This window comes from Cherax quadricarinatus, chromosome 16 (assembly GCF_038502225.1).
Source record: "Cherax quadricarinatus isolate ZL_2023a chromosome 16, ASM3850222v1, whole genome shotgun sequence".
NCBI lineage: Eukaryota > Metazoa > Arthropoda > Malacostraca > Decapoda > Parastacidae > Cherax > Cherax quadricarinatus.
The window spans coordinates 27,488,578-27,503,577 of record NC_091307.1 but is presented as its reverse complement, the minus strand read 5'-3'; the positions used below and the strand labels follow the sequence as shown (position 1 = coordinate 27,503,577).

The 15,000-nt window shown below is 47.0% G+C and overlaps 1 protein-coding gene across 1 annotated transcript in view; it reads right to left on the bottom strand.

Annotated features, from left to right (window-relative positions):
• LOC128688783 (uncharacterized) overlaps positions 1-15,000 on the bottom strand; it is a gene marked incomplete in the record, with an annotated part of 102,696 nt that overhangs the window by 49,275 nt on the left and 38,421 nt on the right. Inside the window, 5 exon segments of the mRNA XM_070085525.1 lie at positions 10,631-10,672; positions 11,057-11,137; positions 11,861-12,082; positions 12,688-12,817; positions 13,388-13,461. Coding sequence (XP_069941626.1) covers positions 10,631-10,672; positions 11,057-11,137; positions 11,861-12,082; positions 12,688-12,817; positions 13,388-13,461 — 549 coding nt within the window.

The window sequence follows — 15,000 nt, the reverse complement described above, 5'->3', positions numbered from 1 at the left end:
CTGCCACTCATCCAGACACACCTGTTCCTGCCACTCATCTAGACACACCTGTTTCTGCCACTCATCTAGACACACCTGTTCCTGCCACTCATCTAGACACACCTGTTCCTGCCACTCATCTAGTCACACCTGTTCCTGCCACTCATCTAGACACACCTGTTCCTGCCACTCATCTAGACACACCTGTTCCTGCCACTCATCTAGACACACCTGTTCCTGCCACTCATCTAGACACACCTGTTCCTGCCACTAATCTAGACACACCTGTTCCTGCCACTCATCTAGACACACCTGTTCCTGCCACTCATCTAGACACACCTGTTCCTGCCACTCAACTAGACACACCTGTTCCTGCCACTCATCTAGACACACCTGTTCCTGCCACTCATCTAGACACACCTGTTCCTGCCACTCATCTAGACACACCTGTTCCTGCCACTCATCTAGACACACCTGTTCCTGCCACTCATCTAGACACACCTGTTACTGCCACTCATCTAGACACACCTGTTCCTGCCACTCATCTAGACACACCTGTTCCTGCCACTCATCTAGACACACCTGTTCCTGCCACTCATCTAGACACACCCTGCCACCCATCTAGACACACCTGTTCCTGCCACTCATCTAGACACACCTGTTCCTGCCACTCATCTAGACACTGCCACACTGTTCCTGCCACTCATCTAGACACACCTGTTCCTGCCACTCATCTAGACACACCTGTTCCTGCCACTCATCTAGACACACCTGTTCCTGCCACTCATCTAGACACACCTGTTCCTGCCACTCATCTAGACACACCTGTTCCTGCCACTCATCTAGACACACCTGTTCCTGCCACTCATCTAGACACACCTGTTCCTGCCACTCATCTAGACACACCTGTTCCTGCCACTCATCTAGACACACCTGTTCCTGCCACTCATCTAGACACACCTGTTCCTGCCACTCATCTAGACACACCTGTTCCTGCCACTCATCTAGACACACCTGTTCCTGCCACTCATCTAGACACACCTGTTCCTGCCACTCATCTAGACACACCTGTTCCTGCCACTCATCTAGACACACCTGTTCCTGCTACTCATCTAGACACACCTGTTCCTGCCACTCATCTAGACACACCTGTTCCTGCCACTCATCTAGACACACCTATTCCTGCCACTCATCTAGACACACCTGTTCCTGCCACCCATCTAGACACACCTGTTACTGCCACTCATCTAGCCACACCTGTTCCTGCCACATATCTAGACACACCTGTTCCTGCCACTCATCTAGACACACCTGTTCCTGCCACTCATCTAGACACACCTGTTCCTGCCACTCATCTAGACACACCTGTTCCTGCCACCCATCTAGACACACATGTTCCTGCCACTCATCTAGACACACCTGTTCCTGCCACTCATCTAGACACACCTGTTCCTGCCACTAATCTAGACACACCTGTTCCTGCCACTCATCTAGACACACCTGTTCCTGCCACTCATCTAGACACACCTGTTCCTGCCACTCATCTAGACACACCTGTTCCTGCCACTCATCTAGACACACATGTTCGTGCCACTCATCTAGACACACCTGTTCCTGCCACTCATCTAGAAACACCTGTTCCTGCCACTCATCTAGACACACCTGTTCCTGCCACCCATCTAGACACACCTGTTCCTGCCACTCATCTAGACACACCTGTTCCTGCCACCCATCTAGACACACATGTTCCTGCCTCTCATCTAGACACACCTGTTCCTGCCACCCATCTAGACACACCTGCTCCTGCCACACATCTAGACACACCTGTTCCTGCCACACATCTAGACACACCTGTTCCTGCCACTCATCTAGACACACCTGTTCCTGCCACCCATCTAGACACACCTGTTCCTGCCACCCATCTAGACACGCCTGTTCCTGCCACCCATCTAGACACACCTGTTCCTGCCACTCATCTAGACACACCTGTTCCTGCCACCAATCTAGACACACCTGTTCCTGCCCCCTATCTAGACACACTTGTTCCTGCCACCCATCTAGACACACCTGTTCCTGCCACTCATCTAGACACACCTGTTCCTGCCCCCTATCTAGACACATCTGTTCCTGCCTCCCATTTAGACACACGTGTTCCTGCCCCCCATCTAGACACACCTGTTCCTGCCACCCATTTAGACACACCTGTTCCTGCCACCTATCTAGACACACCTGCTCCTGCCACCCATCTAGAGACACTTGTTACTGCCACCCATCTAGACACACTTGTTCCTGTCACCCATCTAGATACATCTGTTCCTGCCACCCATCTAGACACACGTGTTCCTGCCACCAATCTAGACACACCTGTTCCTTCCACCCATCTAGACACACCTGTTCCTGCCACCCATCTAGACACACCTGTTCCTGCCACCCATCTAGACACCTGTTCCTGCAACACATCTAGACACACCTGTTCCTGCCCCCTATCTAGACACACGTGTTCGTGCCACCCATCTAGACACACGTGTTCCCGCCACCCATCTAGATACACCTGTTCCTGCCACCCATCTAGACACACCTGTTCCTGCCCCCCATCTAGACACACCTGTTCCTGCCACCCATTTAGACACACCTGTTCCTGCCACCTATCTAGACACACCTGCTCCTGCCACCCATCTAGAGACACTTGTTACTGCCACCCATCTAGACACACTTGTTCCTGCCACCCATCTAGATACACCTGTTCCTGCCACCCATCTAGACACACGTGTTCCTGCCACCCATCTAGACACACCTGTTCCTGCCACCCATCTAGACACACCTGTTCCTGCCACCCATGTAGACACACCTGTTCCTGCCACCCATCTAGACACACTTGTTCCTGCCCCTAACTAGACACACGTGTTCGTGCCACCCATCTAGACACACGTGTTCCTGCCACCCATCTAGATACACCTTTTCCTGCCACCCATCTAGATACACCTGTTCCTGCCACCCATCTAGACACACCTGTTCCTGCCCCCCATCTAGACACACCTGTTCCTGCCACTTATCTAAACTCAACTGTTCCTGCCACCCATCTAGACACACCTGTTCCTGCCACCCATCTAAACTCACCTGCTCCTGCCACCCATCTAGACGCACCTGTTCCTGCCACCCATCTAGACACACCTGTTCCTGCCCCCATCTAGACACACCTGTTCCTGCCACCCATCTAAACTCACCTGTTCCTGCCAGTCATCTAGACACATCTGTTCCTGCCACCCATTAAGACACACCTGTTCCTGCCCCCATCTAGACACACTTGTTCCTGCCACCCATTTAGACACACGTGTTCCTGCCACCCATCTAGACACACGTGTTCCTGCCACCCATCTAGACACACCTGTTCCTGCTATCCATATAGACACACCTGTTCTTGCCACCCATCTAGACACACCTGTTCCTGCCACCCATCTAGAAACACCTGTTCCTGCCCCCCATCTAGACACACTTGTTCCTGCCACCCATCTAGACACACCTGTTCCTGCCACCCATCTAGACACACGTGTTCCTGCCACCCATCTAAACACACTTGTTCCTGCCACCCATCTAGACACACCTGTTCCTGCCACCCGTCTAGACACACCTGTTCCTGTCCGCCATCTAGACACACGTGTTCCTGCCACCCATCTAGACACACGTGTTCCTACCACCCATCTAGACACACTTGTTCCTGCCATCCATTTAGCCACACTTGTTCCTGCCACCCATCTAAACACACGTGTTCCTGCCACCCATCTAGACACACGTGTTCCCGCCACCTATCTAGATACACCTGTTCCTGCCACCCGTCTAGACACACCTGTTCCTGCCCCCCATCTAGGCACACCTGTTCCTGCCACCTATCTAAACTCACCTGTTCCTGCCACCCATGTAGACACCTGTTCCTTCCACCCATCTAAACTCACCTGTTCCTGCCACACATCTAGACACACCTGTTCCTGACCCCCATCTAGACACACCTGTTCCTGCCACCCATCTAAACACACTTGTTCCTGCCACCCATCTAAACTCACCTGTTCCTGCCACCCATCTAGACACACCTGTTCCTGCCACCCATTAAGACACACGTGTTCCTGCCACCCATCTAGACACACCTGTTCCTGCCCCCCATCTAGACACACTTGTTCCTGCCACCCATCTAGACACACGTGTTCCTGCCACCCATCTAGGCACACGTGTTCCTGCCACCCATCTAGACACACGTGTTCCTGCCACCCATCAAGACACACCTGTTCCTGCCACCCATCTAGACACACCTATTCCTGCCACCTATCTAAACTCACCTGTTCCTGCCACCCATGTAGACACCTGTTCCTTCCACCCATCTAAACTCACCTGTTCCTGCCACACATCTAGACACACCTGTCCTTGACCCCCATCTAGACACACCTGTTCCTGCCCCCCATCTAGACACACCTGTTCCTGCCGCCCATCTAGACACACGTGTTCCTGCCACCCATCTAGACACACGTGTTCCTGCCACCCATCTAGACACACGTGTTCCTGCCACCCATCAAGACACACCTGTTCCTGCCACCCATCTAAACACACTCTTCCTGCCACCCATCTAAACACACTCTTCCTGCCACCCATCTAAACACACTCTTCCTGCCACCCATCTAGACACACTCTTCCTGCCACCCATCTAAACACACTCTTCCTGCCACCCATCTAAACACACTCTTCCTGCCACCCATCTAGACACACTCTTCCTGCCACCCATCTAGACACACTCTTCCTGCCACCCATCTAAACACACTCTTCCTGCCACCCATCTAGACACACTCTTCCTGCCACCCATCTAAACACACTCTTCCTGCCACCCATCTAGACACACTCTTCCTGCCACCCATCTAAACACACTCTTCCTGCCACCCATCTAGACACACTCTTCCTGCCACCCATCTAAACACACTATTCCTGCCACCCATCTAGACACACTCTTCCTGCCACCCATCTAAACACACTCTTCCTGCCACCCATCTAGACACACTCTTCCTGCCACCCATCTAAACACACTCTTCCTGCCACCCATCTAAACACACTCTTCCTGCCACCCATCTAAACACACTCTTCCTGCCACCCATCTAAACACACTCTTCCTGCCACCCATCTAGACACACTCTTCCTGCCACCCATCTAGACACACTCTTCCTGCCACCCATCTAAACACACTCTTCCTGCCACCCATCTAGACACACTCTTCCTGCCACCCATCTAAACACACTCTTCCTGCCACCCATCTAGACACACTCTTCCTGCCACCCATCTAAACACACTGTTCCTGCCACCCATCTAGACACACTCTTCCTGCCACCCATCTAAACACACTCTTCCTGCCACCCATCTAGACACACTCTTCCTGCCACCCATCTAAACACACTCTTCCTGCCACCCATCTAGACACACTCTTCCTGCCACCCATCTAAACACACTCTTCCTGCCACCCATCTAAACACACTCTTCCTGCCACCCATCTAAACACACTCTTCCTGCCACCCATCTAAACACACTCTTCCTGCCTCCCATCTAAACACACTCTTCCTGCCACCCATCTAGACACACTCTTCCTGCCACCCATCTAGACACACTCTTCCTACCACCCATCTAAACACACTCTTCCTGCCACCCATCTAGACACACTCTTCCTGCCACCCATCTAAACACACTCTTCCTGCCACCCATCTAAACACACTCTTCCTGCCACCCATCTAAACACACTCTTCCTGCCACCCATCTAAACACACTCTTCCTGCCACCCATCTAAACACACTCTTCCTGCCACCCATCTAAACACACTCTTCCTGCCACCCATCTAAACACACTCTTCCTGCCACCCATCTAAACACACTCTTCCTGGCACCCACCTAAACACACTCTTCCTGCCACCCATCTAAACACACTCTTCCTGCCACCCATCTAGACACACTCTTCCTGCCACCCATCTAGACACACTCTTCCTGCCACCCATCTAGACGCACTCTTCCTGCCACCCATCTAAACACACTCTTCCTGCCACCCATCTAAACACACTCTTTCTGCCACCCATCTAAACACACTCTTCCTGCCACCCATCTAAACACACTCTTCCTGCCACCCATCTAAACACACTCTTCCTGCCACCCATCTAAACACACTCTTCCTGCCACCCATCTAAACACACTCTTCCTGCCACCCATCTAAACACACTCTTCCTGCCACCCATCTAGACACACTCTTCCTGCCACCCATCTAGACGCTCTCTTCCTGCCACCCATCTAAACACACTCTTCCTGCCACCCATCTAAACACACTCTTCCTGCCACCCATCTAAACACACTCTTCCTGCCACCCATCTAAACACACTCTTCCTGCCACCCATCTAAACACACTCTTCCTGCCACCCATCTAAACACACTCTTCCTGCCACCCATCTAAACACACTCTTCCTGCCACCCATCTAGACACACTCTTCCTGCCACCCATCTAAACACACTCTTCCTGCCACCCATCTAAACACACTCTTCCTGCCACCCATCTAAACACACTCTTCCTGCCACCCATCTAAACACACTCTTCCTGCCACACATCTAAACACACTCTTCCTGCCACACATCTAAACACACTCTTCCTGCCACCCATCTAAACACACTCTTCCTGCCACACATCTAAACGCACTCTTCCTGCCACCCATCTAAACACACTCTTCCTGCCACCCATCTAAACACACTCTTCCTGCCACCCATCTAGACACACTCTTCCTGCCACCCATGTAAACACACTCTTCCTGCCACACATCTAAACACACTCTTCCTGCCACCCATCTAAACACACTCTTCCTGCCACACATCTAAACACACTCTTCCTGCCACCCATCTAAACACACTCTTCCTGCCACACATCTAAACACACTCTTCCTGCCACCCATCTAGACACACTCTTCCTGCCACCCATCTAGACACACTCTTCCTGCCACCCATCTAAACACACTCTTCCTGCCACCCATCTAGACACACTCTTCCTGCCACCCATCTAAACACAGTCTTCCTGCCACCCATCTAGACACACTCTTCCTGCCACCCATCTAAACACACTCTTCCTGCCACCCATCTAGACACACTCTTCCTGCCACCCATCTAAACACACTCTTCCTGCCACCCATCTAAACACACTCTTCCTGCCACCCATCTAAACACACTCTTCCTGCCACCCATCTAGACACACTCTTCCTGCCACCCATCTAAACACACTCTTCCTGCCACCCATCTAAACACACTCTTCCTGCCACCCATCTAAACACACTCTTCCTGCCACCCATCTAAACACACTCTTCCTGCCACCCATCTAGACACACTCTTCCTGCCACCCATCTAGACACACTCTTCCTGCCACCCATCTAAACACACTCTTCCTGCCACCCATCTAGACACACTCTTCCTGCCACCCATCTAAACACACTCTTCCTGCCACCCATCTAGACACACTCTTCCTGCCACCCATCTAAACACACTCTTCCTGCCACCCATCTAGACACACTCTTCCTGCCACCCATCTAAACACACTCTTCCTGCTACCCATCTAGACACACTCTTCCTGCCACCCATCTAAACACACTCTTCCTGCCACCCATCTAGACACACTCTTCCTGCCACCCATCTAAACACACTCTTCCTGCCACCCATCTAAACACACTCTTCCTGCCACCCATCTAAACACACTCTTCCTGCCACCCATCTAAACACACTCTTCCTGCCTCCCATCTAAACACACTCTTCCTGCCACCCATCTAGACACACTCTTCCTGCCACCCATCTAGACACACTCTTCCTACCACCCATCTAAACACACTCTTCCTGCCACCCATCTAGACACACTCTTCCTGCCACCCATCTAAACACACTCTTCCTGCCACCCATCTAAACACACTCTTCCTGCCACCCATCTAAACACACTCTTCCTGCCACCCATCTAAACACACTCTTCCTGCCACCCATCTAAACACACTCTTCCTGCCACCCATCTAAACACACTCTTCCTGCCACCCATCTAAACACACTCTTCCTGCCACCCATCTAAACACACTCTTCCTGGCACCCACCTAAACACACTCTTCCTGCCACCCATCTAAACACACTCTTCCTGCCACCCATCTAGACACACTCTTCCTGCCACCCATCTAGACACACTCTTCCTGCCACCCATCTAGACGCACTCTTCCTGCCACCCATCTAAACACACTCTTCCTGCCACCCATCTAAACACACTCTTTCTGCCACCCATCTAAACACACTCTTCCTGCCTCCCATCTAAACACACTCTTCCTGCCACCCATCTAAACACACTCTTCCTGCCACCCATCTAAACACACTCTTCCTGCCACCCATCTAAACACACTCTTCCTGCCACCCATCTAAACACACTCTTCCTGCCACCCATCTAGACACACTCTTCCTGCCACCCATCTAGACGCTCTCTTCCTGCCACCCATCTAAACACACTCTTCCTGCCACCCATCTAAACACACTCTTCCTGCCACCCATCTAAACACACTCTTCCTGCCACCCATCTAAACACACTCTTCCTGCCACCCATCTAAACACACTCTTCCTGCCACCCATCTAAACACACTCTTCCTGCCACCCATCTAAACACACTCTTCCTGCCACCCATCTAGACACACTCTTCCTGCCACCCATCTAAACACACTCTTCCTGCCACCCATCTAAACACACTCTTCCTGCCACCCATCTAAACACACTCTTCCTGCCACCCATCTAAACACACTCTTCCTGCCACACATCTAAACACACTCTTCCTGCCACACATCTAAACACACTCTTCCTGCCACCCATCTAAACACACTCTTCCTGCCACACATCTAAACGCACTCTTCCTGCCACCCATCTAAACACACTCTTCCTGCCACCCATCTAAACACACTCTTCCTGCCACCCATCTAGACACACTCTTCCTGCCACCCATGTAAACACACTCTTCCTGCCACACATCTAAACACACTCTTCCTGCCACACATCTAAACACACTCTTCCTGCCACCCATCTAAACACACTCTTCCTGCCACACATCTAAACACACTCTTCCTGCCACCCATCTAAACACACTCTTCCTGCCACACATCTAAACACACTCTTCCTGCCATTCGTCTTGTAACAGCAAATATACTCGCCAACCTTCCAAAGAGATCCTTGACGTCATTGAGGATGATTTCTCTCACATAACTAGAACAAGAACTTACAACCATCTCACTGGTAAATCATTCATAAAACTTCCCAAACTATAAGATATAAGGTCCACGGGGTTCTGCTTACACTCTGGTTAAATATTAAGGTCCACGGGATTCCATTCACACACTGGTCAAATATTACGGCCATGGGGCTCCACTCATACTTACAATAAACAAGCATCAAGGTCCACGTGGTTCCACTCACACAATAAACAAGCATCAAGGTCTATGGGGTTCCACTTACACAATGGTCAAACATTAAGGTCCACGGGGTTCCACTCACACTTAATAAATAAGCATCAAGGTCCACGGGGTTCCACTCACTTAATAATAAACAAGCATCAAGGTTCACGGAGTTCCACTCACACTTAACAATAAACAAGTATCAAGGTCCACGAGGTTCCACTCACACTTAACAATGAATAAGCATCAAGGTCCACGAGGTTCCACTCACTTAATAATAAACAAGCATCAAGGTCCACGGGGTTCCACTCACACTTAACAATAAACAAGCATCAAGGTCCATGGGGTTCCACTCACTTAACAATAAACAAACATCAAGGTTCATGAGGTTCCACTCACACTTAACAATAATCAAGCATCAAGGTCCAAGGGGTTGCACTCACACTTAACAATAAACAAACATCAAGGTCCACGGGGTTCCACTCACGCTTAACAATAAACAAGCATCAAGGTCCACGGGGTTCCATTCGCACTTAATAAACAAGCATCAAGGTCCACGGGGTTCCACTCACACTTAACAATAAACAAGCATCAAGGTCCACGGGGTTCCACTCACACTTAACAATAAACAAGCATCAAGGTCAACGGGGTTCCATTTACACTTAACAATAAACAAGCATCAAGGTCCACGGGGTTCCACTCACACTTAACAATAAACAAGCATCAAGGTCCACGGGGTTCCACTCACACTTAACAATAAACAAGCATCAAGGTCAACGGGGTTCCACTCACACTTAACAATAAACAAGCATCAAGGTCCACGGGGTTCCACTCACACTTAACAATAAACAAGCATCAAGGTCAACGGGGTTCCATTTACACTTAACAATAAACAAGCATCAAGGTCCACGGGGTTCCACTCACACTTAACAATAAACAAGCATCAAGGTCAACGGGGTTCCATTTACACTTAACAATAAACAAGCATCAAGGTCAACGGGGTTCCATTTACACTTAACAATAAACAAGCATCAAGGTCCACGGGGTTCCACTCACACTTAACAATAAACAAGCATCAAGGTCAACGGGGTTCCATTTACACTTAACAATAAACAAGCATCAAGGTCCACGGGGTTCCACTCACACTTAACAATGAACAAGCATCAAGGTTACAGATGAAGTATAAAAAACGTTAAATACTTGTAGTGTGTTTTTCCACAAGATGAGTGACGCCAGTGGGTACTGAAACAGATATACCAACAATTACTATGGTATCGTGATTGGCATGGCATATATTAAAAAACTGGCAGAATATAAATCATAATTATAAAAAAATGATCAGTAATGTATTGGACTCACAGGTAACAAGAGACAGACAGCACGTATGTTGACAAGTCAGGCAAAGGACAAAGCCATCAGCACCAGACATAAGTGTCTCAGGTTATTTGAGGTGTTATATACACAGCATGTACAGGCTCGCTGGCGACTCTTACTCTCGGAATGCTATGGAGGGGAAACGCACTACACTCTACTGTTATAGAAGATTAAGAGCAAGAGGAATCAGACTTCGGAAGATAGCAAGCAGAGGGAGCGGTAGCTGCGGGATGGGGAGGGAGTTTGACGTACATCTGCAAACTGGCGCGACCTTCGGGCCCCGGGGCTAGCATCAAGGAAGGGGCCATGAGGCGGACCAGCATGGAGTTGGGCCTGACGTCAGGAGGTGAGGTGTGCGTCAGAGTCGTGGGGGACGGGGCAAGCACACAGCAAGAATTCAGCCGTTAGTGGTGAAAAAAGAGAACATTAAAACAGCCCATTAGTTGATGGAAGGAAGATGAGTGTGGACTCCAGTAACAACTTGAGAAGGAACAATAAATAAAGCAGTGGAAGCCGAGACATTTATGATAAAAAACTAAAGAAAGTATTAAAAAAACACTTAACATTCGGTCAACTAGTTAAAGATAAATTCTGGAAAGTCAGTTGAAAGTCAATGGAACACTGTCAGACATAGACAATAAGGAATGATAAAGTAACTCAGAACTATTTTAAAATTTCCCATTATGCCTAATGTAAGTGCAAAAACCATTATTGCCCGGAAATGTAGTTAATAAAGCTTAAGTTCTAGAAAAACACTGAAGACAATTAAGTGTGCATTAAACTAAATTTAACAGTAAAACTAATTAATAATAAATATCACAATACAGATAAGAGATCAACACCAAAATATCCAGTGAGACAAGCAAAATTAACAGACAGACTTCAATGCAGCAACAAAAACAGCAATATATATATATATATATATATATATATATATATATATATATATATATATATATATATATATATATATATATATATATATATATATATATATATATATATATATATATATAGTGTGTGTGTATAGGAACACCTTCAGATGACTGAGCTCACCTCTTCTTCTGTGAAGGCTGGATGGCATTGGCAAGAAGTGTCTTATATTGCTCGGAGCGCAGAAACCTTGGGTAGCAGTCCTTCTTGAGCAGCAGGATGTACACATGCTCTGAGGCCAGGTCGTAGGTGTACCGTGAAGGCTGCTTCATCATCTGCTGAGTCAACTCCATCGTCTTGCCATCAATGTTGATCTCACAAGGCGCCCCAGGCTTCAAAAATTCCCTGAATAGCATTCATATTATTACTCTGATTCGTGATATCAAAATAATACATTTGTAACACTCACAGAACAAAGGGTTGAAACCTGTGGCAGGCTAGTAAGCTAGCCACTGTACAGTTCTGTCAGAGAGTTTATTAATAATATAACTTATAGTAAAAAACGGTAGCAATATGATGGAGAGTGATTGTGCAAGAAGTATTAGAATGACCAAGTGTAATAATCGGGATTCCACAAGTATCAGTGCTGTTTCTAGGGTACATGAACGACGTGCCGGAAGAAACAGAATCTGCTGTATCCCTGTTCAGAGAAGATGTGAGACTAATGAAAAGAATATAATCAGGTAAGGTCAAGGAAAAGTAAGAAATGGACCTGGACAAAGTGCAGGACTGGTATGAGGGGTTATTGGAATTCAACTTCAGCAACTGAAAGGTTATGGAAACATGAAACAGGCTACAAACCTCACTAAAGGAGAAGGTTCCTGGGGTAAACATAGTCCTGAGCATATTACCTGAGGCGAACATCAGCCGACTCATTAAAATTATGAGAAAATATGAACAGTGTAAATTCATAAAATAATAATAGTACAACACAAGTGTCCATTACTCACTCATAAATATTCTGTACATTTTCAGCAACGCTGGCTGCAGGTCCCCACCTGAGTTCATTTACCGCTTGCCAGAAGCGAATGTTCTCATGGCTAAACTCCTTCCTTAAGTAAGCAGTAAACTCCGTCTGACCTGTGGAACAACACTTAATACAGTAACTGTCTGGTCCTTGAAGTGGGTAAGTTTAGCGTCACATCCAGTCTTATTGTAACTACGATGTTTCTTACGTGTATGGGAACCTAGACTCCATTTTCAGTTTGATTAAATATGTAATAAAGTGTGAGGATACAGTCATTGTATTATATAAATGATTAGAAAACTGAGAAGAGTGAATATAGCAATACATTTACACTCAATCGCATATGTGAAATGTATATTGTATGTAAATACCAGTAGACAGATTTACCTGTCATCTAACGTGTTTGTGAGACAGAAAGAAAAGGTACCAACAGTCCCGTGAGTTAACCATTTACCAGGTTTCCATTTCACACTCATATGGCAGGAAGGCATATATATAAAGTGGGGAAATAGACTGCGAGGTAATTTAGATTGCTTGTAATATTAAGAATCCTCATATTGTTATGATGCAGCTTAGGGGTCTCGAGAAAACTTACTCGGTCACTATAGATATATTACTAGGTTCATAAAGCAGAATGATAGAAATGTCAGAGTGATAATAGACATGTGATACTGCTTCCTCACCCATGACATCGTTGATGAGCTCCTCCATGGTTATGCCCCAGCGACGTACTCTCTTCTCTGTCGGGACGTCAACTCTGTAACGAGTGAACTTTCTTCAGTGGTATGAGGCACTCGAATAACCGAACATGAGTTTCATTACCAATAAGACACACACACACACACACATACCAATAAGACTCTCACACTACCAATAACACTCTCACACTACCAATAAGACTCTCACACTACCAATAAGACTCTCACACTACCAATAAGACTCTCACACTACCAATAAGACTCTCACACTACCAATAAGACTCTCACACTACCAATATGACTCTCACACTACCAATAAGACTCTCACACCACCAATAAGACTCTCACACCACCAATAAGACTCTCACACCACCAATAAGACTCTTACACTACCAATAAGACTCTCACACCACCAATAAGACTTTCACACTACCAATAAGACTCTCACACTACCAATAAGACTCTCACACTACCAATAAGACTCACACACACTATCAATAAGACTCACACATTAACAACTGTGACGCAGACACACCTTTGCAGACATAACTTTCACCTGCTAATTGCAGTGGCATCTGTGGCTCCACCTACCACGTGTGTCATAAACAAGATAAGTAATGGCATTAGATGTTCTACAATTCCTATCATATTATGGATTATAATGCCATAAACTTGAGTAAAAGGTCGGCCAGGGGGAATGGCAGGTTAGGGCAACAGCCTACCAGGTTATTTTAACCTTAAATCTTAAATTTATTTATATTTCCAAGGTTCCTGATAGTTCACAGTTTCCTCTACCTAAGAAACTACAGTTGCACAAGGTTGCAAGAATACCTACCTCTCATTTATTCCTTACTGGTCTGGATAGTTTTAGTCCTCGGTATAATGAGTACATATCTGTTTTTATTTAAATTAGGTTGTTTTCGTCTCTGGTTTATTTGCCTTGTTCCTGATACCATTTCCACTTATGTGTACGACTTGAATATTTCGTGAGCATTGTATAGAGGAAGTAAGGAAGCTGACTGTTAACATTTGTGTTTCTGAGTGTTGGGTAGGATATGTGTCCTGATATTGTTGGGATTGTTTGGGTTACATGGGGAGTACTGTGTTGTAAACAGTGGTGTGCAATCGTGTCATTACGATTTCGTGAGTCATGAGTCCTACTGTGGTGTAGGAGTTGAAAGTTTGTTGCACTTTACTCCTGTAATAGTATTTATTCTCTTGATAATATTAGACTTACACCTTCTTCCTATCCCCTAACTCAAGTCTTCCAGACTCATATAAAAAATTTAATCTAGAACATTAACTCATAATCCGTAAACAGTTTTTCTTCTTCGTTGTTGCTCCCGGTGGTCTCTCGCCTCTCTAGTTTTATTTAATATTTATGTATGTCAAGTAAGTTTCACCTGCCATTGGTAATCTTCCCATTATTCACATTTCTTATCTACCACTGTTTGCACAATCATACGTAATAATAAAGGTCATGGCATTTTTTTTATATCCCCTCGTTGTCTTCCGTTGAGTCTTCCCTGATGACTTCTGACTAATTATCCACATTCTTTCACGTACATTGCTAGAGAGTTTTGTTACTAGTCTTACAT